At 48.1% G+C, this 27,213-nt stretch overlaps 1 protein-coding gene across 2 annotated transcripts in view; it reads right to left on the bottom strand.

Moving 5' to 3' along the window:
- UBASH3B (ubiquitin associated and SH3 domain containing B) overlaps positions 1-27,213 on the bottom strand; it is a 141,799-nt gene that overhangs the window by 13,047 nt on the left and 101,539 nt on the right. The window contains exons 2-11 of one of the 2 annotated variants that reach the window (XM_060103999.1): positions 21,294-21,347; positions 20,116-20,302; positions 18,565-18,763; positions 14,898-15,067; positions 9,661-9,869; positions 5,506-5,638; positions 3,645-3,765; positions 2,892-3,014; positions 1,739-1,831; positions 307-451 (exon numbers count right to left, since the gene is read on the bottom strand). In XM_060103999.1, coding sequence (XP_059959982.1) covers positions 307-451; positions 1,739-1,831; positions 2,892-3,014; positions 3,645-3,765; positions 5,506-5,638; positions 9,661-9,869; positions 14,898-15,067; positions 18,565-18,763; positions 20,116-20,302; positions 21,294-21,347 — 1,434 coding nt within the window. Of the gene's footprint in view, positions 1-306; positions 452-1,738; positions 1,832-2,891; positions 3,015-3,644; positions 3,766-5,505; positions 5,639-9,660; positions 9,870-14,897; positions 15,068-18,564; positions 18,764-20,115; positions 20,303-21,289; positions 21,348-27,213 lie in introns of both variants that reach the window. The other variant, XM_060104000.1, reaches the window with a different exon arrangement.

The raw sequence follows: 27,213 nt of genomic DNA, 5'->3' as shown, positions 1-27,213 counted from the left end.
AGGCTTCTGAACTGCTTTATCATTAGCTGGTGTGTGCTCCTGGCATGCGAAGTGGTTTTATTATTCACTGAAATCAATGTAGTAAAGTCAGAAAACCCTAGTGCATGTGACGGGAGACATACTCCACACCAATGCCCAATACAAGGGAATGCTGCCCAGTTTTTTTTTAAATCATAGCTTGACTTCCACCAATATGGACAGCTGGCTGTGGGCTACATCTGGTCCTTCATCTCCTTAATTAGCCTGGCCTGGGGGAGAAGGGTACTTCCACATTGGCCTCAGGAAACAGCGGTTTCAGAGGGTTACCTGTAGGTTGTATCAACACTCAGGTTGGCTGCAGCTAACTCTGATGGAGGTATCCACGCAGGTAATGTGTTCCCAGCAACCCATTTTGTCCACTCAAACAAACCAGGCTCTACGCGGATCTTCAAGTGATTTTCTTGTTGTAAACCTTAGAGGGAAAATAAAATGAAGATGAAGGAAGTATTACTATGTTCTCAGTGGAAAAGTAAATTAGAGGCCAAATTGTTACAAAAATGCTCATAAAACTTCTATTCTCTTTCCTATCAGATGCTATATATAGCTTAAGGAAGGTAAAAAGCATGCAGGTTTGGACAAGGGTTTTTAATTTTTGTGTTATAAACACGTGAGTTTAATATTCTGGCCACATCACCAGGATGTATGCTGGCTTTAAATGGTATCTGATTAAAGAAAAAGTCATTATCCATATAATTTATTACAGTTCTGTGACTACTATAATTCCTCTTTCTAAAGTAAGTTCCAAGACGTTCTTACAGTTCTGTGACTACTATAATTCCTCTTTCTAAAGTAAGTTCCAAGACGTTCTTACCAAGAAACTTCAGAAATTCTTAGCATCCACTATTTTACAATAGCTTACATTATATTTGTGTGTCATATAGATTGTTCATTTTCTCTACTAGAAAATCCAGTGTTGAATATTTACCAATGCCAGTGCACAAGTCCTGTGTTTTGTGATTGTGTAATTGTCCTCAGAGTGGGAACTGTCCCTGTTTAACTCTTTGTATTGCATTTAGCCCAGTTTTTCCTTGCAAATGTGACAGATAATACGTTTGAATACATAGATGCATTCTGGCTTACTTAAGGTTAACGAATAGAAGTCTCAAATGTAGTGTGATTTCCTTGTTGGCTCAGCTTTTTCTGGCTTGTTTGTTTGGTGTAAGTAAACAGTCAACCCAGTTTCTTCTAGTTTTCCTTCCAGTGAAATGAAAATGGAGATTCCTGTAACACAAGCCTCCACGGATTTTAGGGTAAAAGCTGAATATCTTTATAACAATGGTACTTTTGAACTTATTCCAATTAACTAAAGAAACAAGGGTGACTAAGATTTACAGACACCTAGGAGCACCGTTCCCTGTTGTAAAGAGGCAAACAGAGCAGAGTGGGAGGAAACAAAAAAAAAAAACAGAAAAGGATCACGCTCTGTAGGCTCTAAATTACTGCCAGAGAACAATATATTACAAGCCTCTAATTCATCGAAGAGAACTTTACATTTTCAAGAAAAACATTATTTGTATATTCTCTTGATCTCACTTCTGCTGCCAGAGTATGACTTTTGCAAAGTCATGTTCCAAAAGAATCATTGCTAAACATTTCAAATTCAAAGCTTTCAACTGGTTAATGTCCCCTGAGTAGGATAATTTGTGTCAGGTTGCCTGGAGATGGAGGGATGGACTAGCTGACCTTTATCCAGTCTCACCTTTCAAGATGTTGTACGCAGTCTGGACACAGCGCAGGGACGGGGAGCAGTAGACATGGTCAATGATGGTGTTGCTCTCTAATAAGGCTTCACCTACAAAGGAAACCAGAGAAGAATCCATCTGATGATTTACGAAGCCTCAACTTGACTCTCAGCGTTGGAGAGGGTGCCAGACAGACCCTGCAAACCTCTTTCCAGGTGGGCGTTCACATAGGGCCAGCAGTTTCGGTCTCATTTTCAACAACTCTCCTGACCAGTGTTTCTGTGAAAGACCAAGGGACACACCCTTCTTGTCTATTTTCTTTCTGTCTCTCTGGTCCTAACAAGCAGTAAAATGCCCGTTTTTCTCTCATGGATAAAGTCTGAATGCCTTAACATGGAGGTCAAGGTCTTCCATGAACTTGTCTGTCTCCATCCCGCCAGCCTTGTCTCTAGCCTTGCTCACAGTTGATGCTCTAGAAACAAGATGGCTTGTTTCCTCTGCACTCTGGACGCTGCTTCTCATGTCTATGACTTGATGTTGATCCTCCCACTGAGATGCTGTCCCACCTTCCTGCTAACTTCTACTCTATTCTCCTCTTATGTTTTCTTTTGTGCTCCCATGATACTTTGTACATAGTTCCATTCTTGAGTAACAAGAATACTCTATATTATTTATCCACTTATAAGCTTTGCTGAGGGTGGGGACTCACGCTTAGGTCCCCAATACCTAGCATGGTGCCTTGCACAAGGTAAGTGATCAATTGATGTGTGTTAAATGATTGAACAGGACAAGGCTGCTGGCTCTGCGTGGCAGGTATGGACTAGACCTGCAAAGAACTGAGCATCTTGGAGGCTGGTTGGCCTCTATATTTGCAGCCACCCCTGGGTTGCCTTCTCCTCATCCTTGCGCTAGAAGCCGACCTGTCTGCCGCACCAAGCCTGACCTTGCCCCATCACTGGACCATCTGCCCCTTGACAGGGATCACACCTTGTTCACTTTGGCAAACCAACCCAGTGCCCTGAACCTAATGGTTACATAATAAATCCCTTTTGAATTGAGGAGATACAGTACTTGTAGGAAAGCCCCAGGCAGCATTCTGGCATACCCACTGGAGACAGTCTTTGGAAGAAGTAGCCAGGAAAGGCTGTGTGATCACTCCAGGACACTTACCCACGAGTCTTGCTTGCATACATCCAAACACGGTGATTGGAGCATCTTTCTCGTAATCTCGGAAACCACCACTCCGCTGAGGTAAGCTATGAGGCATGTTCAGGTTAGTGCGTATGTAGCGACCTGGAAAGAAAAGTCAGGCCAAGGAGACATGAGTTTTCTTATTTCCTTAGGGCTTCCATTGCTGGTCCTGCCAGCCCCTCCACTTCCATCCCTTTTTGGCCACAGAGACTGAACTGAGCTCTCTAGAAAATATTGAAGCTGACCTCCTCCTTTAGTAGTGTGTCTTGGAATCCACGCTTCCATTCCGCTGACGAAAGTGACAAGAGATCGTTTTTAAGTGAAAGTAACAACCAGACACTCTAAAGCAGGTAGGATTCTCTGATGAGCAAGGCTCCCTATCTTAAACATGCCACCCAAATGAAAATGGAACCAAAATGAGCTAGGGTGACTGACTAGAGGGAGGTCTGGTCATGGAATCAAGACACCTATCTCTGCCTCTGACTTTGCCATGTTGCTGTGGGGCAAGACATCTGCCTTTTTTGGTCCATGGTGTCCCAATTTATAGAATGGGGCTCTCTCTCCCCTAACACTCCAGACAATCAGGAAGGGCTTACAAATGTAACAGATGACAGGCATTTTCTACAGCACAAGTAACCATAAATGGCTCCATCTAGATAAAAGTAGCTTGACTCTGCCCCCTAGAGGCCGTGATAGGTATGCCAGTGCTGGACAGGCCCACCAATTACTGACCTTTGGCGTCGAAGCACTGGGATAGCCAGTACTTCCCAAAAACAACATCCATCCTCTCACCGTGCCGACACACAAAGAGGCATCTCTTTTGAGGGCCAGGCTGGCTGCTGATCCTCAGAGGCTGCAGAGAAAGAAAGGCTATAAGTGGGGAAGCACACAAGAAAGTAGACACGTCTCAGATGGGTGCCAGGTGAGCTGGGCTCTAGAACAAGTTTCACTAATGTTCGGTTGGGATAAGCCCCTTAACTGCCTCAGATTTAGGTTGGCCTATCTATAAGATGGGGGTGGTAAGCCTCATCTACTGACCTCGCAAGTTATTTTGAGGCTCAGATGAGATGCATTGCAGGTGCTTTGCAAAATAAGAAGGGCTATGAAAATGGTTTTATTGTGACTGCTGCTGCTGTTGGTAGAATTAGTATCTGGCCAATACTGACACACGAAGACCACCTGAGTTACAGCTCAGAGGCAAAACTAGCCAGTATGGAGAGACAGCCATCTAGTGGGACAGCTTCTTCCCCTAACAAGATGCTTCATCAACTTCTTCAGGGAGCGAGGACTTTTATTACCACAAATACATCTGCCTCGTCTCCACCGTGTGGTGGTCCGAAGTCTACTCCGGCCAGGAGGTCCCGCTTTGCCCATTCTAATCGCAGGTTAGGCTCTGTTGTCTGGCTGCACACAAGACGGTGTTGCCAGAAGGGGCTCGGGGAGGGCAGTTGCTACCTCTGGGTGATTGTCCAAACGGCTCTGGTTTCTATGACTACTGCGTGGATCCTTACAGATGTTTCTATGTTCCTTCTTTCTGCTGGAGTCAGCTGTTCCCAGCTTCCTCAGTGCTGCCAGCTCCTACTGGCTGCACATTTGCCAATACAGTACATACACTTTACAAACTCCTCCATTCTGTACCCTTTCTGGCATATATCGGACATACATTGAGCATTCACTATGTGCCGGGAACTGTGCTAAGAACCATATCCTTGGGCTTCCCTGGTGGCGCAGTGGTTGAGAATCTGCCTGCTAATGCAGGGGACATGGGTTCGAGCCCTGGTCTGGGAGGATCCCACATGCCGTGGAGCAACTAGGCCTGTGAGCCACAACTACTGAGCCTGCGCGTCTGGAGCCTGTGCTCCACAACAAGAGAGGCCACGACAGTGAGAGGCCCACACACCACGATGAAGAGTGGCCCCCACTTGCCACAACTAGAGAAAGCCCTCACACAGAAACGAAGACCCAACACAGCAAAAATAAATTAATAAAAACTCCTACCCCCAACATCTTTAAAAAAAAAAAAAAAGAACCATATCCTTATTTCCTTTAATCTTCACAATGGCCTGTAAAATAGATTAGATACAGTTGACCCTTGAATAACTTGGGTTTGAACCATGCAGGTCCAACTAATACACAGATTTTTTCCCCAAAAGTAAATACTACAATACAATCTGCAGTGTGTTGAATCTGAGGATGCAGACCCGTGGATATGTGGGAACCTAACCAGGTAGGTGGAAGGCCAGTTGTAAGTTGCAAGTTGGATTTTCCACTGTACGGAGCGTGGAGGGTCGGCATTCCTAACCCCCATGTTGTTCAAGGCTCAACCGCGTTACTACTTTACAGATGACATATCATCCTCTCTGCAGAGCAGCCTTCCTTACCAGCCTAGACCCAGATGCGGGTAGTCATTGTCAGCACCACCCATCATCTGACTCTTCCTAGCCTTAAATTTTTATATATCTTTTAGGCTCTTGTGCCCTGAGAGACAGGTAACCCTTTGGGGGGCAGCAAGGGCAAGGCCTCATCCTTAGTAAAAAGGTGCGCAGTGAATCCTAAGCAGAGTTGAGGAGGTGGCCCTGACAGTCACCCTTACCTGGGTGGGCTGGCAGATGATGGCCAGGGGCGTCGTGTCCCCCAGGCCCTGGTCCTCATGCTGCCGCCTCTCCAGGATGCCGTCCCCAAGTGAGAGCGCATTGGAAGATGATGTATTTAAGATCGAGTAAGAACTGCAGAGGAAGACAAGGAAGAAGTTAACTGCTTTGGCCAGAAGTCATCGGCACTTCATCCCTGGGCTCAATGGAACTGTGGGAATGAGTAGAAAACGCTCCCTGGGGCAGTGCAATGGTTGGGAAAGCTGAGCAGGGGGCATCCCCTGCCTGCAGAGGAACATCTTTTTAAAACATGGTTTATTGATGTATAACTAACTAACAATATTATATTAGTTTCAAGTGTACCACATAGTGATTTGATACTTTTATAAGGAACATCCTGTTTTATACTGAAGTCTTGCAGTTAATACATTAGTGGTAGATGGATTTCTGTACTTGGAACAGATGCGTTCATCCCTCTGGGCAGGGATGGGGCCTGTGATTCTGTGCTTATTAGGATGCCACAGGCGTGGCTGGCACCCAAAGCATGCTGCAGAATAATGAGCTATCAATTTTGTCCCATTGTTTCCAGCTCTTTTTCTGGCTCAAAGAAATAAACAGTTCCTGTTGCCTTTCATCTTTTCCATGGTGATTTCCATCTGAACTGACACATGAGGGGGAGGATTCGGACCGTCTCTACCACTTTGCCTGCGGCTCCTGATGGTCAAGGAAACCTTTGCCCATTTCCCCCGCTCTGCCTCCTTCAGTTTCCAAACCCTCCCCCATCTCAGTCATACCTCCAACAAGATGAGTAAATACAGCATTTTTCCAGAGGAGACCATGCTCACCAGATGTGTAGAGCTTTGAGCCAAGACCTCTCATGTCTGGATGTAACACTGTAACTACAGAAGCCCCAAAAGAGGTCTTGCTGAAAGACAGGCAGCAAATCATGCTGTGTTTAAATTATGTTGATTAGTAAGGCCTCCAAAAAGCTTTATCTAATAAACACTGCAATTCAAATATGGTTGTTAGGCAAATCCAACAGACATCACTGGGCAGCGTCAAGGGAGATCATTTAAATTTTAGATTTCTTGCTTCTTTACAACGAGGGTAAAGTTCCATATGTATAAAACAGCACTGAATCTAAAATAGCCATTAGCTTTATGGTTTTTTTTAAAAATATTTTTGGGTTATTTCTAAGGAAATCTTGTGCCATTCACACAAGTCTAATAGGCTGGTTGTTTTCCTTTATTTTAAACTGAGACCCTCCCAAACATCACACAGTTAAATTCAGTTTCACTGTCTGATTCATCAAAGCTTCAGGGCCTGGGATGTCTGGATATATGGAATCATCCTGATAGCTTGCTTGTACATGTTCCCTAATTTCTTTACTTTATTACAGCTGTGAAGACACTGATAGAATCCCTTCTCTCTCTCCCTCAGCTCAGCCGGCAGCGAGACTGCCCGCCTCCTTCTCTTCTCAACTGTCACTGTAATGAAAGCCCCCGACTCACTGAGGCAGTATGGGGCTGTCAGTTCCAGTAAGACAATAGTCAGATGCTTCATGTTGAGTGCAGAGTAGGGAGAAAGCTGCACCTGACGCCCGGAGCATCTTCTCAAGCATCGGAGAGACACTGGCACCTCCCTAGGACACATCAGGGCTGTGTGTCAGCCGAGAAGGACCGGCCAGCCTACCCCAATTTAGAGGACACAGTGGGGCTTTCACCAATTGATGATACATATCTGAACCAGGCAGGGTGCTCTCATAAGGGTGGTAGGAAAATATTTCCTTAAGAGGGACTCGGAAAACTGAGGACAGGGGAGGAAGAGTTGTGAAGGGCTGCTGACCCCAAGTCCCTACTTGTTGGTTGCTTGAATCCCCTCTGCAACTTCCCATCAAGTCGGCCACGTCATGCTTGAGGACCCTGTGGCTCTCCCTCCACCAGGCTACCTGTCATTAGGGGTGAAACAAGGCTGTCTTATAGCAGCTGGTCTCTGCCTCGCTGAGTCATTTCCACTTCTGGGGTTAATTAGGAAAGTGCAGTTCTTCTACAGGATTGCTTTTGTGGAAGAGACATTTGATTTGACAAGCATGTAAGAGACGACTAGAAAAGACAAGTTAGAAAAAAAAATAACCATAAAGCTAATGGCTCTTGTAGATTCAGTGCTGTTTTATACTCGGCACTGATCCACATAAAGCTAAGTCCTTTACAGCAGTGTTCACACACGCCTATAAGGGAAATGCAATTATCTCCATTTCATAGATTAGCAAACTGAGGCTCAGAGACGTCATGTTAGTTGGCCAAGGTCACACAGCTGGTGAGTGGGAGAGTCAGGGTTTGAATCTAAGACTACTGGAATAAAAGCTCAAATTCTTAATTACAGTGTCCTAACACCTAGTATATTAGTATTTCCCCCACTCTCAGCCAGGTTGGCTGTGGCAGCTGATGATAGTGAAATTTCAGACATGGTTCCCAGGGAAATAACATCACTAGTAATCTCTCAAAATAAAGGGAGATGACACGCAGACCTCCCTGGGATCCATGGACTGAGGTCACAGAGGATCCCCCCCCCCCCCGTTTCAGCTGAGCTCTAACTTGGGCAAGAGTGGGTTTAGATGCAGAGATCTGAACCAGGTCAGCAGAACTTCTCCCACATACTCTTCCCACAGGGAGCCCTACTTTTAAGAATGTGATCTGGGAGCTGTATATCATCAAATAATCTTTTGATTCTCCGTTTCTTCACATATATTATGCTTTGCTTTTTTTTTTTACAGGGATAAAACGGTGACTTTGGAAACCCAACTTAGAAACATTTCTGAAAAAGCAAAGGTCTCGGGGGGCTTTCCTGGTGGTCCCGTGGCTAAGACTCCGTGCTCCCAATGCAGGGGGGCCCAGGTTCAATCCCCGGTCAGGGAGCTAGATCCCACGTGTCATAACTAAGACCTGGCACAGCCAAATAAATACATAACTATTAAAAAAAAAAAAAAGGAAAGGTCTCGGGAACACGAGGCAGCTTTGACCTTCCAATTTGTGCCCCCAAATACTGGATGTTCATTGGGTGGGGATGGGGAAGGAAGAGGAGGGGTTGCTGGGGAGGCAGTTATTAAGGAAGAAGATATTCCTTCCCATCTCTGGGTTTGTGGTTTATCTGCTTGCTGCTAACCAGGGTAGGGGACCGTCTTTTCTTTTCTTCCTCCAGGCAAAACACTCACTGAAATTGCCTCTGTTATTACTGTCATAAAAGAGAAGCAGTGTTACACACCATGCAGCTGGTGCTCAGAGCTTCCGGCTCTCAGCCACGTTGGCACATGGCAAGAACAAGAGGGAGGAAAAACAAACCAGCATGCACACCCTGGCCAGACGCCCGAGTGCACCAGGGAAGGGCTGGCTTTGAACTTCTCCGATTAAGAAACATAAAAGAGGAACAAAAGGCACCTCTCTCTCTCTCAGGACAAAGCTGGTCATACAGCACAGGTCACTCTCAACATGGGACCAGGTTGGTTTGGGGGCAAAGCAGGAGTGGGGGATGGGTGGAACGCTATCACTACGGAAAACTTGGGTGGGGAATGGACCGCTTGCCTTTCTAAGGCTCTGGCAGTTGCCCATTGCCACAGAAATGGTCTCTGTCATCTAGGCGTTCACATGCCAAGTCTCAGGACTTGCTCAGGGTCACCTCACGGTGAGGGGCGGTTAGGTTTCCTGACCCTTGCACATCCTTTCCCTACTGGTCTGGCTGGCATAGTGGGACTCTGTCCTGCTTCTCTGGGGAGTCAGACCCCTCTGTGCAATGACCCAAGAAAGAGTGGACAGAAGCCTCAAAGCCATAAAGACTCAGTGCTGGAATGACCCACAGTGAGGCCGGAAGAGGTGGTCCCCCAAGCAGCCTCAGTTCAGTCTCCAGTCAGGAACTCAGACAGATGTTACATCCAATGGGGGCAGGCAGAGTGAAGCAGGCCAAGCCAGCTCCCGTTTTTTCTCAGGCCCCAGCTCAGCCCTTCCCTGACAGTCTGGAACCAATAGGGCTTTCTTCCCCCTCGGACTTCCTTTACTGGTACCGCTGCCCTGCCCGTCCAGGATCAAGTCCGTGTCCCCGCCACCTCCTCAAACTCCGCAATGTGCTTTGAGAAGCAGCAGGCAAAGAACTTAGCATCCGCTCACCCATGAAATATCCAGGTGCTGCACTCGTCACCCTTGGTGATGTAGTTCTCAGGCAGGAGTCCGGAGCAGCCTGTGGTCAGGGACGTGCCGTAGATCCAGCCCTCGCTGGTGCTGGTCTGCTCCATGGGCGACATGAAGATGAAGTCCCCAGGGACCAGCTCCAGCTCATCGTCGTTCTGCGGGGTGTACGGGTAGATCACCTGTAACGTCTGAAAAAGGAGGAGAGGGATGCATGAGGCCCACATCTGACCCGTGCTTCTGAGCGCCTCCAGGGCCGGTCTGTGCGCTCTGCACTAACGGCACACGTCCAGAAGCTGACATTGACAGGCGCCCCTGGGGGCTGCAGGCTCTGAGGAGATCTGGATTCAGATCAGAAGGCATCTCTTCTCTTTTCAGGTTACTGTGAGTACGTGCCGGTGCTCCTGGCTGTTTCCAGACTTCCCTTCAGGCGTGTCTTTGCTTCAAAAGATACGGTTTTTAGAAATTCATCTGAAAACCTGTAGGCTCTCCAGTAAACTTCTATACAAACGGGGTTGGACCTAGTTTTCTCTGCTCTGTCTGCTGGGGTAGGTGCCATAATAGACCCTGGAAATGCAACTCATGGGAAGGAAGTCTTCCATGCAGATGTCACCAATGCCCAGATGGAGACTCCCTGAGGAAGGCTTTGGGAATGACGTGTTCTCCTTTCCATGTAACTCAGCAGCTTAAACAAGACATGGTCCCTGCCTTCAAGAAGCTTTCTTTAGGACTTCCCTGGTGGCGCAGTGGTTAAGAATCCTCCTGCCAATGCAGGGGGCACAGGTTCGAGCCCTGGTCCGGGAAGATCCCACATGCTGCAGAGCAACTAAGCCCGTGCACCACAACTACTGAGCCCACGTGCCACAACTACTGAAGCCTGTGCGCCTAGAGCCTGTGTTCTGCAAGAGAAGCCACTGCAATGAGAAGCACGTGCACTGCAACGAAGACCCAACGCAGCCAAAAATAAAATAAATAAAATAATTTTTTAAAAAAAGCTTTCTTTAAACCTCCACTTTTAACAAAGGCCTGGAAAGAAAAATATCTCTTGCAGCCATCAGTGTGTCATGTCTGTAACCAGCTTTTGTCAGTGAACAGATGGAGACCACGTGTTCCTTCTTTGGGCTCCGAAAAAGCCCCCAGGGCCAACCTCAGGCTATGCCACTTGGCTGATTTATTCCACCTTTTGCCTCCCTTTCTGGTATATAGAAACATCACAGGCATAGGCATGAAGCTACTTTGGAAAACATTTATTTTACTACATTTTTGTTAACAGCAGGAGACCTCAATAGTAAGGAAAATATTTTCTGTGTTTCACAAGGGCTAAGAGGGGCTGTTTTATCAGCTTTTCCTTTGATCTTGAACTACAAGTGGCAGGCAAAATATTCTGGTTCTCACGTACAGATTTTTAACTTTGGCCTCTGTTTTCTCATCTGTCAAATGATACCTGGACTATAAAAGTTCAATGAGACAACCTAAGAAAACTCCTGAGGCCTCTGGTACACAGAAGGAGCATAATTATTTCTATTGACCCAGGATGGCTGGCTTTCAAGGGGTTATCTTTCCATCTAGCTGATGCTGACCCCTGAATCCTGTGCTGTGTAGGCTTGTGAGCTAATCAGCTCACTGGGGTCAAGGTGATACATCAGAGCATGTCATAAAGAATTTCTTTCTGGAAGTTGCTAATGAGAGGAGCCAGTAAAAATATGATTTTTCCCCCCAGAGAATGAACATGATAATGCACAGAACTTGACTACCTGCTCCACTGGATTTCTGATGTCCCCTTCAGCTCTAGGTCTTCTTCCATCCCATCGCCTTCCCACTCCTCTGCCACATACTCACTCAAACCATGTTTCCACACTAACCAGGAAGGTGTTTTTGCTGGGTTGTTAAAACAGCTTAAGGAAAAAAATACAAGCAATCTCTTAAATCTATAGGCTAGGTATGTGTTGAGACACCAAAAGGAACATTCCTTTTCCTGGAACAGGGTGGAGAGAGGCACCAAGTCACGGGGAACAAGTCTAAACTCAAGTCGGGTTCCTTAGACACTCAAGTGCAGCACAGTCCTGGCTAATGATGCCTTTGACAGCAGAAGTGTCTTTTCTTTGAGAACCTCAAAAATGACTTGGGAGAAGAACTCATTCCTCCTTTCACTTGGGGGCGCTGGGGTAAGTGTTCTAGCTCTAGGCGATCTCCAGGGAGATCGAGTCACAGAAACGAGCAGAGGGGACATTGTGTCCTAGGCAGAGGGTAGTTGGACAATAAGGAGCTTTGATTTATCAAATAATCAATAAAAAACATCAAGGTATTGCAGCAAATCTCAAATTATAACCGGTGCCCAGGTCCCCATAGCCCCTTCCCACTTACCAAAAGCGTGTGCAAAAGTCAGCCCAAGTTTGGGAGATCTCAGCTCACGTGCCTAGTTTTGTCCTACGTGATACTCTTTTATGTTTAGCATCTACTTGTAAGCACTCTTGAGTCTGTCTCAGGTACGTTCTCCCTCCCTTCCTACTTGGGGGCTAAGCTCAAAGTTTGCTGACTGACATCTTGGGAAGGGCAGGTACAGCCCCATGTGACGACAGGAACTGACCCTCTTTGCCTTTGAAGCCCTTTTTACTCTTAGTAACAATAACAGCTGTGGCAATTTTGTCGTTGTCGCTATGCCCACTCTGTGCTGGCTCCTATGGTAGGACCTTTCCATATGTCCTCTAGTTCATGCGACAGTCCAGCAAAATACCATCGGCATTCTGCACACGAGGGAACTAAGGACTGGATTATTTTCTAGAAGTTGTAAAAGCGAATCTAACCACCGCTAAAGTGAGGGAGCCAGGACTTGAAGCCGCGTGTGCCCAACTCCAAAATCTATGCTTTTTCTGTAACTCTGTCCTTCCTCTAGATTTCTAGCGCTTGACACATAAAACTGGCACAGCACACTGGGAGCACTAACGTGGAAGAGAGAGTGTGAAGTACAAGCAAGCACTTGCAAGCCCACATCAAGTGAGCATCTGAACAGAAGAGAGGTGAGACCCCAGAGGGCTCCAAAGCATCACTTGCCGAGTGTCCTTGCCTAAACCACTGGCCTTCTCCAGACATCTGTCACCTCACTGGACCAGTGAATCAATCCTGCCTCCTGGGCACAGGAGGAGGAGGAAGGCAAGTAGAGGTTTACACATGCAGGAGGGCACAGCTAAAGCCAAATGACCTCGGACGGAGAGCTTTATCAGGAGGAACAGTAATAAATGAGCTTTTACAAATAAGAGATAAAAAGAGGCCATGTTATTTTTAGAAAATAATTCATGTGGGCACTAGCTGCCTCTTTCCCTCCGTGCCCGTTGAGCAGAATGTGGGTCAGGCAGGAAAGCAATTACCCTCTGAGTTAACTGGAGGGCAGTGTTGATTAGAAGATATTCCTTGGAAAATTCCATTGCCACCTTCCTTCTCTTAGAAAGGTGACTTCTCACGGTCCATTGGCATGCCACCCTTGACTTTTTTTTCTCTGCCCTCGGAAGGAATCCAATCAGCCACACCTCTCTTGTTCTATTTAGGGCTCATGCTAAGCAAGTCCAGGAGATTTCAGAATTCTGAAGTAAGTTAAGCCCAGTCTCCTTGCTGTGTCTTTACAGAAACTTGCATCAAATGACTTGGAAGGAAGACACGACATTCCCATCCTCAGAGCCAGACAAATCCACACGTCCCTGACACTCTCGGGCCCCGTGCACAGTCCTGGGCCTTTGTCATGGGTTGGCTCTTCCAAACACTTCCAAAACAACGATGAGGTCGCCTGGCCTAGACCCTGAATTTCTAACTCTTTTTCATATTTAAAAAAAACTCAGCTAAAACAGATGTTAAAAGGCTATGTAAATTAACAAGATATCAGTTCCTTTGCTGCTGAAAAACTAGGAAACAATTTATAGTACGTTTCGTAAACGTAGTTAAACTGGATGACAATTTTTGCAAACTCTGTGGTCTTTTTTTAGATGGGCTGCCCGTCTTTATTGGTCAGAACCTCTGGCTTCTGGCTTCAGTTCTGGTCCTAAATTGCTCTTTAGCTTTGGACCAGCCACTGAATCCCTATGTCTCAGCTTCTCCTTCAGGAAAAAAAAGGACAATAAGACTCTTCAGAGATGGCACGTGCTTGTCCTGGAAAGCGATGTCAATTCCTTCAAAAGAAGGATGCCAGGACCATGCCACTCTTTCTGCCTGTCCTGGAATTCAGTTGTCCCTCTCAGGCCTCCCATGTGATGCACACAAACTCTCCAATATTTGGTCTGTGCTTTCATTTCATATGTGTCTGTTCTCTCTTCCCTGCTGGACTCAAACGCCTTGAGGATAGAACCACATTTTAAAATTCTAGGGAATTCCCTGGTGGTGCAGCGATTAAGAATCCGCCTGCCAATGCAGGAGACATGGGTTCGAGCCCTGGTCCGGGAAGATCCCACATGCTGCAGAGCAACTAAGCCTGTACGCCACAACTACTGAGCCTGTGCTCTACAGCCTGCAAGCCACAACTACTGAGCCTACACGCCACAACTACTGAAGCCCGCGTGCTCTAGGGCCCGTGTGCCGCAATGACTGAGCCCATGTGCTGCAACTATTGAAGCCTGCGTGCTGCAACAAGAGAAGCCACTGCAATGAGAAGCCCGTGCACTGCAACGAAGAGTAGACCCTGCTCACCGCAACTAGAGAAAGTCCACGTGCAGCAATGAAGACCCAACAGAGCCAAAAATAAAATAAAAAATAAATAAAATAAAATTTTAGTATATTCCATGGTAACTTGCATGCCATAGATACTCAGCAAATATCCATTAGCTATGTGTTCAGGGTTGGTTTGGGGTTTATTTGGTGTTTAGGTGTTCTCCTCACCTAAGATCAGGATGGTGTCTTCTACCTGTTAGTACTGTGAACTGATAGAATATTTAAAAATTTATCAACATGCTTTTCTATCTATTCTCCCATTTCATTTCTATGTCATTCCAGTAAGGTTGGCAGGGCAGACAGAACAATGGGGATATTACACAGCTCAGCCACTTGGGACCCAGAGACAAGAGATGCAAGCTCAGAGCTTCCCAGTGAGCTGGCCAGTGCTTGGATGAAATTCCAGGCCAGATGACTCCTGGGCATTACTTCCCTTTGGGGTCCATCTCCCCACAGCAGCAAGTGCTACTGGTGCTGATGGCACCTCGGCACCCCTGGCAGAGTCAGGAGCCCCAGTGAGACATTACCTCGTGGTTAGCAAATCGGATATCCCGGGAGAATATGGTCGCCACCCAGTCGCACCCGAGTTTGACATCAATGTTCTGGGCGAGTTTCTCTAGGGTGGGCAGGTGGCTGGCTTGGAAGTGGTAAGCCAGGGTCACGTGCAGCTGCTTCTTATGAGGCTCCACGTGCACTTCTGGAAGAAGGAAGGAAAGAGGCAACTGTTGCATCTCGATGGTGAAGACAAGGAAGAACACGGAACGGTGCCCTGATAAATCGGTTTCCCAAATAGCAGAGGACAGAGTCCCTCGGTCAGACAAAACCTGTTTCTCTCCTTCACAGCAGCAGAATACGAGCGGGGCGGGGGATAAAAACCCACAGTCCGAGAGAGAAAGAGCCACATGTCTGGCTTTTCTGGACCAGCTGAGAGACAATCATTTTGATTGGCGGCTGCTCACAACAAATCCAGATGAGTGTCACTGGCCCCACCATTCAGATGAGGAAACCGAGACCTAAAGGGATGAGCTAATTTATGTGGAAATAAGGAGCAAATTTTGTCATCATGGGACTCCCAAGGTTATCTTGCCTTTGTTTTAAAATCACGCCTCTTAGCTTTTGGGTGGCTCTGATAGAGAAATGAGGGGAAAAGATGGATTATTTTCAAAGTTTAAAACAGGGGTTCTCAACATCAGTTTGGACCAGATAATGCTTTGTTATGGGGGCTGTCCTGTGCATTACTGGGTGTTTAGCTGCAACCCTGGCCCCTACCCACTAGATGCCAGCAGCACCCCCCCCCCAAGTTGTAACAACCAAAAACGACTCCAGACCTTGCCAAATGACCTCGGGGGGAGATGGAGCAAAAATCACTCCGATTGAAAACCACAGGTTTAAAGTATGCAGACTATTATTCTAAGACACCCTAAAAAGCAAAACAAAAGAAACCAGCCTACCTACCCAAGGCAAGAGCTTTGATTTGTCTTTTGTCCGTCTTTCAGTGAGGGAGATTCATCTACTGTCCAAGCTCAAACACCAAACAAGATGCAACTAGAGGGAATTTAGGGAATTCCAGAAATTAAGGGGCTTGCTCAAGTCGCACAGAGGTAGAAGAATTGTAGAAGTTGGGGCTGTGGTTTTGAGTACTTCTCTGTTACACTGCATGCGTTTCTTTGGTGTAAGCCCCCCGAGGCGAGGGCTCTGTGTCCTGTTCATGGATTATAACCCCCCTACCCACCAACCCATGCTCAGCACCCCACGGGCTTTCAGTATTTGTTAAATGAATGAAGACACGTGAATGAATCTCCTTAAACCATCAAGGATGGAGGATGACACTTCATCTACTCGCTGACGGAATCTGGGTCTGCCACACCTCTGAATACCATGACACAAGTTCTAGGGCAAAGACCTGATGGCCCGCTTTCCACACCGGGCCACCCAGTTCTCCGAGTCGCCAGCAGGGGGCCGCACCGGGGCCGAGAAGCCAGGCAAGCCCACCGGTTCTTGCAGAGAGGACTCAGATGGCTGGGGAGGAACTGGTTCGCCCCCTTCCTGGCAGGAAAGCCCGCAAGGGCCCGCCTGCCTTTCGCTCAATATGCGCTTTATGAACTGGCCGCGTCCTGGCTGAGACCTGCTTCACTCACTTGTGAATGATTTGGGTTTTGTGGCTACAACATTCGATTTGGTTCTTGTGGGAGTTTTAGTGGTTTTGACAATAGCTACTGTGGGATGAAAAGAGCCACTTCCCTGAGGTGGAGGGATGGGAACAGGAAATAATCTGCCTATGAGGCCATTTCTCTGAAACTTTATGCTCCTGTGAAGGGGGCAGGCTCCACCGAAGTCAGAGAGCAGACTCGAGTCCCTGGGGATGAAAGGGTGGAGGTGGGGCGTCTAAGGAGACCAGGCTCCCAATGCACAGAGGTGACCTAAGGGCCCGGGTTCCTCAGAGCCTAGAGACATCACTGTGATCCTGTTCAGTGATGCTGGGCCCTCACCACACTCTTCCTAGAGTCCTGAGCCCTATTGGGGGATTTTCTGGTAGAAAAGGCCACTGAGAAATAGGCCCCGAGCTGGGGATGAAAAGAGCAGAGTGGGACCCAGGCAGGTGAGGGGGAGGCCAAAGGTCAGGAGCCCAGGGAGCAAAGGGCGGGGCTGGCCAGCTGGGGCCTCTGCCAGCACTGCGTTCAACACTCAGGACCCGGGTGGGCAGCTCACACCCTCCGCTCCGGTCAGGGCGATGGCCCACTGGCCCCAGCCCCCTGCTCCCTCCTGCCTGCGCTCATGCCGCCTGCCCTCCTGCAGGGCCCTATTCCCATCCGATGGATCAGCTTCTTCCCGGGGTGACTGTCCTTCCTTCTGTGAAGGGGGCCCCACTCCATCATCCCATGGCGGGATGATGGCCTCTCTTCTCACAGCTCTTATGACACGGTGCCTGGAGAAACCATCTCTTCTTCCCTGTTGCATTCCTCACGGATAAACACACAGTAGGTGCCCAATAAATACCTGCTGATCGTGATTTCATTCTAAAGGGACCAAAAAGACTCCCCGCCGCCCCACTGTCTGTCCCACGGCAGGCGAGGCCCTTGCGGAGCTGTCTGCACCTGCAGTCACACAGGAAGGCTTTGCAAACCTCTGCCTCCCGTCCCGTCTCGCCGCCGCCCGCCTTTAAGTCAGCACACATCCTGAGTGTCCCTACAAACTGATTGCTTTGACGGTAAACCTCAGTTGTTAGCTTGAACTGAGACCTCCCATGCAAAGAGCAGGTGACATTGTAAAGAGGTGGATAAGGGCCCTTTTGAGGCTTAGGGGCCTGTCTACCGGGCTTCAGCGAGTCGAAAGGTGTTGGTTCAGTGGATTTGATTATTACTGGATGCTAAGTGCTTCCACTCTGCTGTCTGTGCTGTGTGACCCCAGTCCACACGGAGGGGACGGGGAGACCCAGATTAACACCTGCCTGGGATGGGGTTTGGAGGAGGAAAAGAAGGTTCCTTGGGAATTCCCTGGTGGTCCAGTGGTTAGGACTCCGCACTTTCACTGACAAGGGCCCGGGGTTCGATCCCTGGTCAGGGAACTAAGATCCTGCAAGCCAGGCAGTGTGGCCAAAAAAACACACAAAAAAAAACCCACACAGAAAAATTCCTTATTTCTGAGCAGGGAGGAGATGGTGAGGCTGCAAAGGAACACATTTATAGTTCAATGGGAACAGTCATTTATGTACTTTCAACATGGGGTCAGGGAGTGGACACTGGACCTGCTCTCAAGGAGGTTAGGAGAACTGTAGCTGAATTTTTTTTTTTTTTTTTTTTTTTTTTTGCGGTACGCGGGCCTCTCACTGTTGTGGTCTCTCCTGTTGCAGAGCACAGGCTCCGGACGCGCAGGCTCAGCGGCCATGGCTCACGGGCCCAGCCGCTCCGCGGCATGTGGGATCTTCCCGGACCGGGGCACGAACCCGTGTCCCCTGCATCGGCAGGCGGACTCTCAACCACTGTGCCACCAGGGAAGCCCTGAATATTTTTTAAAGGGGCAAGAGGTGTGGGGTCCTGCAGGAAACGGCTGTGTTCTTGGGCACGTTCTGCCCATTCCTGCAGGACCCTCTACCTCCCGACTCCACCCTCCTCCTCCACAATCATTTCCTGTCCCTTTCCTTCCCGACTTTCCAATTCCCAGGGCCCAGGGCAGGCCTGGCAGCTGGCAGCTCACCGGTTTTGGAGGCAGCCTCCGCAGCAAAGTCGGCGGCAAACTTCTTGAGGACCTCTGCGCTGTCTTCCTTCACGAAGAGGCCGATGAAGTTGGAGGAGGTATAGAGCTCCAGGGGCAGCGGGGCTGAGAACTTACATTTCCAGCGACTGACGGTGGTCTGCAGGGCTTCCCCCAGGGCGTCCACCTTGCTGTCCTCACACTGGCAGGGAAACAAGAGGCTTCGTTCAGAGACAAGGGGAGATGTCTGCCGCTACTTACCTTTGGCATCCTCTGCCCAGAGCTGGAGGCTGCTAACGGAACCATCGTTCCTGTCTGTGAGCAGGGAGAAGACCTACAGCCTCCCAATTATCTGGAAATGGATTATCCAACCAGCCAATTAAACTGGGGCGATGGACCACCTCTCCCCTCCCTCTCTCCCTGCTCTGATGTGCTCCTCTGAGCCCCGCCAGAATGTAGTAGGGCTGGTCCAGCAGAAAGCAAGCACGAGGGACGTGCCAAGAGAGTGTACAGCACCCCACGATAGGTTGTTGTGTGTTTTCTACAGTTCTGCATCGTTTGTACCTTTTCTATTCCACTTATGTGATCCAAAGTTGACTCTATCTCCACCCCCATGATACCTGGGAAGAATGAAGCTCCAAGAGCTGCAATATCCTCCTCCTGCCCCCGCCTCCCCAGAGCGCTAGAAGAAAGAACGAGAGTGTCTAAAACTCTGAATGCTTTTGAGAAAGATCCTGGATGACTAAGAGGAAATGATCATCATTTTAATTTTCAGCATGAATGGTAAGAGAGGAGGTGTTAGGAACATATTTTCACCTACAAAAGGTGGAGATGGGGGAGAATATGAATGAGATTCTGGAAAAACAACCCCAAATATTAGAAAAACATATTTTCTTAAAATGCTACCATTCTGCTTCATCGTGACTATAGCTGGACACATCAATTCTTCTCCATCTCTGCAGAGAACCGAAGTAGATGAAATATGTTTACATTTATCGGAACGAGAGGGATTTTGATTCAGTCTCTGCATAAGCTTCATGACAGCTAGAATTACGGGCTAGGTAACTATGGCAGGGGAGACGTATCCTAGCCATCTCTAGAAAGATCTAGCATGGCAAAACCTGTGGATGGTGTGCAGGAGGCTAAAGTCGCTCCCCCATCTGCAGACTACGTTTTTCATCCCCAGTTCTCTCATGTCTGCTCTTTCCTTGTGAGAGGGGAGGGAGAAGACAGACAGGAGAAGCTAGGTTAGAGAATCCACTCCCCTTGTGGCTACCAGACCACTGTGTCACCCAGTGGGTCAGGCTTGTCCCCTGGGTCCTGAGGAGCACACGGTCCTCACGATGCCACACCAGACCCGGGGTGCTCCTAGGCCTCGGCAGGTATTAGAAAGAGGACCAGGGTGAGCAGCCGTGGACCTCACTGATTCCTCAAAGGCTGAACTCTGGAGCCCGTGACTGTTTCTACCAACATCCTGAGAGGCTCCTAGCTTTGCCTCCAGTCCCCCAGGGCTGGAGGGAGGCAGGCGCCCCGGGGTGGGGGGCTGCGGCTCACCATGAAGAACTGGCAGAGGGTGATGTGAGGGAAGATGTTGTGAGCCTTGTTCTTGCCGCAGATCTGCTTCGACTGCTGCCAGAAGTCGGAAAGCTTCTGCGCTAAGGGGCCGGTGGGGCGGAGGTAGAGGACGTACTCCCGGGGCAGGGGGTCATCCAGGAAGGGGTCGCCGACGTGGGAGAACAACCTGCCAGAGAGAGGGGGGCTGAGCACGCCTCACTTGAGAACCATGGAAGCAAAGGGAGAACTGACATCAAGGTCCATCCTGGGCAGCCTCCACCCCGCCAAGCACCGCGAGCGGGAGGGTTTTCACTTTTGTACTTTAAAAACCCACACCTCGAAGCTCACACTTTGTAACCAACTCTCAGATGCACCAACTTCTCTACTTCTGCCTGTCCTATCGCATAGGCATCCCACGACTCCCTAAAAAAATCCTAAGGCCGCTCTCCAGGAAGCGTTTCGGATCAACCCCAAATCCTTTCCCAGACCACCAGTACTGTTCCAGCCCGGCCTGTCCCTCCAGCTCCGTCTGTGATTAAACGCATGTGCCTCCAAAGATGAGGGAAGCTTGGAGGGTCGCCTTGTGGGGTCAGCCCTGGGTAGCGAGATCCTGGAAGGTAAGTAAGTAGGATATTTCTAAATCCATTTGCCTGCTATCTAGGATGGATCTTTAAGTGAGTGGAGGAGCGGGTGTCTATCATGACAGAGGCTCTGTCTTGGAAATGCTCTGGATTTCTTTTGTTTTTTTTTTTGCGGTATGCGGGCCTCTCACTGTTGTGGCCTCCCCCGTTGCGGAGCACAGGCTCCGGACGCGCAGGCTCCGGACGCGCAGGCTCAGCGGCCATGGCTCACGGGCCCAGCCGCTCCGCGGCATATGGGATCCTCCCAGACCGGGGCACGAACCCGTATCCCCTGCATCGGCAGGCGGACTCTTAACCACTGCGCCACCAGGGAAGCCCTCTGAATTTCTTTTGACAGCTCTGAGGAGAGCACACTCTGGGGCCAGGACGGGGGAGGCGAATGGCTTGATACACAGGCTGGTCACATGGTTTTTTGGATCCTCCCCCTTCCCCCGCCCCTGAAGGGCCCATTAGAGACAGGCTGCACATCCCTGCTCATCCACATACACTTAGAGTTAATTACATGCTATTTTCTCAATTTATTTATTTCATACCAACCAGTCACATGCTGCCTGAACACTTCTTCCTCCTGTGGATGCCAAGGCTTTTTGTCTGGAAGAAGAAATCAGATTTCTATTGTTAGTATTTTTAGCCTCCTATCAGCTTTTCCCACTGCAGTGCAAGAGCTGGGTGTGAAGCAGGCACCGTTAAGCCTCCTCAAGGGTGTAGGGGAGATACCTGCAGCAGGGCATCCCCCCAGGGGTCACAGCAAGGCACAGGGACGTTAGGACTTGTGATTAATTTCCATGTAATTAGCATTGGATTTGCACGCAATTTGCACGCAGCCTAACAGCCCATGCCGTCTATTTTTAGCCATTTCCACATTAGACTTCTATTTTTGCTTCCCTAAAGGTTGTCATGTCTTGCTTTTCCTTCCTTCCCTTTCACCCACTCACTCTTCCTGACCCAGATCCCCTACAGAGCATTTTCTCATTCGCAGCCTCCCGGCAAAGTGTGCTAGAAAATGGTGCTTTTTAAAAAAATTTTTTTAAATTAAATTAAATTAATTTATTTTTTATACAGCAGGCTCTTATTAATTATCTTTTTTATACATATTAGTCTATATATATCAATCCCAATCTCCCAGTTCATCCCACCACCACCACCCTCCCACCCACCCCGCCCCCGCCACTTTCTATTAAGGCCATTGAGACTTGAGGTTAAATGCCCACAAGGACAATTTATCTGGTTTAAATCCAGTGCCTCCTCCCACTTTCCTCCAACTACCACCAGCAGCCTCAGACTGGATCCATCGTCTCCAACAATTTTACAGACATCTTTGGGGACGAGTAGCACTGGGTGAAAGGGGCTGGCTGGAGAAGGGCGGCTGTCACTCCCGCTGCGGGAGAAACACTCAAAGTTCTGTGCGTGGTGGGGCAGGGTCACAGGGTGGCGCCGGCAGCGGGTCACAGCCCTGCACACGAGCATACGAGGAGAGCGCTTCTGAAACGTCAGGTCTCCAAGAGCCAGATAGTTCTGGGTTTGTATCCAGCTTCACTACTCGTCTGTCCGTTCAGGCATTCAAGTTTATGTTTGCTCAGTACATACCTACTGAATTGCTATGACTTTGTCAGCACTGTGCTAGGCTCCAGGAATACACTGAAACACAAGACTTATTATGGTCCCTGCCCTCATGGAGTTTTCAGTTGAGCAGGCGTGAAAATGTCAATTGCACAAATAATTATTTAATTACAGGGGTGGTCAGTGCAATGAGGGGAGAGCACAGAGAACCCTAAGCATGTAGGATTGGGACACCTGATCTGGGCTGAGCCAAGGGGGAGGGCGGGGTGGGCTGGGTGTGAGGGGCTGTGGTGATGGAATTCATCGAGTACCTTTCCTCTACAGTGAGGAGCCTTGAACAGTGCCTGACTCAGTGGAGGCGATCAATAATTGGTTATTCCTGTCCCTTTATACTACCCCAATTCAGGGTCCTTGGGAGAGAGAAGAGAGGGCAGGGATTTCTAGTTTAAACTGATGCTCTTCCCAAGCATCCTTTTCCTGACTGGCTGCTGAACCCAACTCCTCCTGCCTTTTCTGGTACCTCTCTGGAGCAATGAGAACCAATGATGCTGTGACAGTCACAGAGGGTCAGATTGGAAGGGACCTAAGACATCAACTGGGGCCCCAATTTCTTCACTTGACACAGGGGGAAATTCAGGTAAAGGAAGTCAATTCACGTGCTCAGGGCAGCCTGGCTACGGTGAGTGCTGAGTGAAGAGCAGATTCCAGCCTGATTCAAGGCCAGCCTCCGTTGCTCTTTTCCACAGTCCAAAGAGAATACCTTCTTTTCCCCCACGAAACTCTGAGCACAAATACCAAATGATCAGAACAGAAAAATCTGCACAGCTAAGTAGAACGGCATTCTAGAAGACAAGCCTACTTACAGTAAGATGAGGTTATGAAGAAAGAAGACAGACTCCTCAGAACCCCTTGGAAGAGAAGCTGGTGCCGAAAAAGCTGGAAACACAGGAAACCCCCTCCTTCCCACTCCTGCATAAGGTGCTTAATTGTTGCCAAGATGCAAGCCCTGTTTCCTTTACCACTTACTAGACAATCAGAGGTCACCTGTTTTGCTTTTTTCAAATCCTCAAGCCGTGTACCCCCAAAAGAACACAAAACGTGGTCTTTTAGAGGTTAGAATCTTTGAGGGATTAAGTTCACCAAAAAAAGACCCGTTGTTTCAAAAACAATTGGGAAAAGGAAAGCTCACTTGCAGTACGATGTGCTATTTATATAAAGGATCCAATTTTTTTTTCCCTAGGCTCTTCCCCCAAAGAAATATATTTTATCTGAAGTTTAATTTATTTTTCCTTCAGCACTAGCAATGTCCTCTGGAAGTGAAAGATCTCATTAAGGTATGGTCCCTGTAACTCAAAAGCCAAGTTTTGGAGAGGATTCAAAGATACGATTGAGAAAGATAATGAAAGGCTTGGGTGACAAGGCTGTAGTGAAAGGCTAAGGAAACACCAATTCTTCTTTCTGAAGAAGACAAGTCTGAGAGGTCTTCAGCGTTACGGAAGCTTATCATATCTGTTGTAGCTTTCCTAGTGAGGGTCAGCCAAAGTAAAAGAAGCTTCGGCAATAGCACAAGGGGCTCAAGTTAGGTTCCAGAAAGAACGTCCTGGCAGTAATGTGCTTTAAAGTGGCTTTTTTGTTTTGTTTTATTTGGGGGAAGTTTCTAGAAAGTAGTTACTGATCTGAAACAGGTGTGTGATTCCCTAGGCAGGAGGCTGTAGGAGGAGTGATAGCACCGCTTCCCTCGGGTCCTGAGCCAGAGGCTGAGCTCTGCTACCCCTTCACCCACTGCCAGGCTGATGGCGATTTGTGCTGAGTCTGTTCCCAGAGTTCTGCCCACAAAACAGACTGAACACAGGCAGTGGCAGAACATCTCTCCGCTCCATCCCACTGAGGAAAGCCTGTTGCCATAGAGTTGCCACCTCCATGGTCCACCAGTGGGGTAAATGCCAAGAACAGTGGGGTGTGTGGGGTAGACCCCAAACACCAGGCTGAGCTTGAACAACTGCTACCCTCAGAGTGACTCAGAAGTCGGCAGAGCCCGCTGGGCAGATAAAGGGGAAATATCCCTTTAAACTCCAAGGAGAGTACTCCAGTCGTTGGATCATAGCAGCCATTGAGTTGGGACTTTCATGGTAAGAATCAGAGGGACATGTGAACTACTGAGGCTCTGCTATTACAATAGAGCACAAATTTGACTTCGGACCCTGATCCTAACCTTCCCAATTATGTCTAGGGTTCATTCTTAGCAGAGTGTGGAAAAAAAAAATGATGCCAGCTCTAATGCCTGCTAATGATGGGGAAGAACAGCACAAAGCAGATAAAAGCAATGGCTCATCAAAAAACTCAGGCACGCAGCTGTGAGGAAATTAGCCAGATGGGGAGGACCGAGTAGCACACACTGATAGCCTTGCTTTACTGCGGCTGCGAGGGCTGGGAGTCCTGCCACTGTCTGCCCACAGCTCGATTGAATTTTGGGTCCGTGGTGGCTCTGGCGAGAACCATGGCTCTACCCAACCACCAGAGTCACAGTTTGTGGGAGGCAAAGCAGCATCCTTCCTTCCTCCCTTCCACCCTCCTTCCCTCCTCCTTTCTTCCTTCCTTTCTCTTTATTTCCTTCTCCTCCCAAGGAACTCTTACCAGGAAACCAAATGTACCAATAAACCAAAAATAAAACCAAGAGTTTATTGGGTGTCGCTGTCTCAACTAAAGTTTGACTGGTTGGAGCCCTTTCAGAGACCATGGTCTCTGGTACCCTCGGCTGGATTCGGGCCTGATGAGTGGATTTGGGCTGGTCCCATGTCCGGGTCCAGCAGGATCCTCACTCCCTCTTCAAAACACAGGTTCTGAGCCAGACTGGAATTTCCTGCTTAATTGTCACCCAGGCTGACTTCCTCTGCAGCCACCCTGGTGCTCTGGGTTCCACTGAGGTCTCTGACGCTCTCGGTAGTTCAGGTCTTCTCAGCCGAGCACCAGCTGTGTGCTAGGCACTGTGCTATCACCAGCAAGCAAAGAAGAGGGACCTCAAAGAGTTCAGAACGTAGATATACAAGCAGCTTCTTACAAGGCGATATGTTAATGGCCATAAGAGATGGGCCGAGTGTGCTAGGGCTGCTCAGAATAGGGATGCTAACTCAGTAGGGGGGCATTTTTGGGGGCTGAGGTTCTCAAACTGTCCACAAAGCTACCCTAGGTCGGGATACCACAGCAAACTCAGAGGTGCCATGGGAAATTGCTAATTTTGGAAGGAAACAAAGCCACCTTCATCATCTGTTGGGCATCCCATAAGCTACTAGTTCGAGGTAGTTACAGTTTCTTTTTTTTTTTAACTTTTTTATATTGGAGTATAGTTGATCAACAATGTTGTGATAGTTTCAGGTGTACAGCAAGGTGATTCAGTTATACATACACACGTGTCATTAGTAAGTAGCTGCAATTCTTTAAGAATGAAATAAAAATATTATTTTTCTTTCAATTTTGTGTATTATTTTTTCACACAGTCCTTAAGTTGTTAGAAGCGACTTACTGAGTTGTTTGGATCTAGCTACTAAATACACAGAACCATTAGGTATTTATGTTGGTCTACAAGCTCTATGTAAAAATTCCTCAGACTCTAAGGGTGGTATGAACTGAGAACATTGGGAATCCGTTTGAGAAAAAACAATGATGAATCTGGATCTTAAAAGCAGAGTCAGAGCTGGCTAGAGAAATCCACAAGGAGAGAAGGGCATCTGAAGCGAAGACCACGTCCAGAGCTAATATACGAAGGTGAGAGACAGCATTGTATGGGCGGGGAAGGTAGAATTTGGTGATACTAGAGCAAAACCGGCAAGGCTTGAAGAAGGTAAAGATGAAGCTGGAAAGGGGACAGCTCACAAAGGTCCTTGTGCTATTTTAGAGCTTGGACCTGATTGTTTCATGCAGTGGGGAACAATAAAGGCATGATCAGATTTGCATGTGAGGGTCAGATTTAAGGGAGATAAACTGTATGCTGGAGACTATTTAAAAGACCTTGACAATCGATCAGAAGAGGGACACTGAGTCTTGCACTATAACGAGGATGGGGATGTTGCGAAAGATGTCTGGGTTGTTGATTGAATGAAGCTCGGAGACGGGTTAACAATTGTAGCTCAAAGGCCTATGTGTATGGTGCAGACACCCCTGAGCGAGAATGCAGGATAGAAACAAGTTTGGGCTGGGGTGGTAATGGGTGATGAGTTCAGTTACTGTCCCCTGGAGAATCTGGGCGTCTGGACTAACTACATCTAGGCCAAGTATCATTAACAGACTCTGGGTCTGGTTTAGGGTACCATATTCCAAAAGCTTTCTCTGTTAGCTTGACTATGATTCCTTGTCTGTGTTTGGAAGCCAGACACTTCTTTTAGGCTACCCACTGAATTCCTATTTCCTGTCTAAGGAACACCTTCAGCTCCAAACTTGTTCAATACTGAGGTCATTAAATACTCAAGGTATCCTTGGCTTAAGCAGACAGGTTACCCAGACCCCCAGGTTCTAGGCTGACTCATCTTTCACTCATAGAGGGGAGTTAATCCCTTACTTTATTGCACTTGACAAAACTCAAATATCGGACACCTGTAGTGAAAAACAACCGGCAGCATATATACTAATGTAAATAGTGATATATTTCCTCAAAATAGTAAGACTTTGATTCAATTAAGTAGAAAACGAATTTGTTGAACTTTCCAGTTACCTGAAGTTGTTCGGTCCTTGGCTTTGGTTTGCTGGTAGGTGCATGCTCATGGCCTTGGCATCCCATCTGCTCTGTGCATTGTTTCTCTGTGACTAAGGACTTATTTGTGCAGGAAAAGAGGCAAGGGGTCAAGTAGGTAATCCTCCAAGTGGGTAAAGCTGCCTGTGCAACCAAAGTTAAAGTGTATCTTTC

Source organism: Mesoplodon densirostris, chromosome 7 (genome assembly GCF_025265405.1).
Source record: "Mesoplodon densirostris isolate mMesDen1 chromosome 7, mMesDen1 primary haplotype, whole genome shotgun sequence".
NCBI classification, from domain to species: domain Eukaryota; kingdom Metazoa; phylum Chordata; class Mammalia; order Artiodactyla; family Ziphiidae; genus Mesoplodon; species Mesoplodon densirostris.
This window is presented reverse-complemented; position numbering and strand designations above follow the sequence as displayed.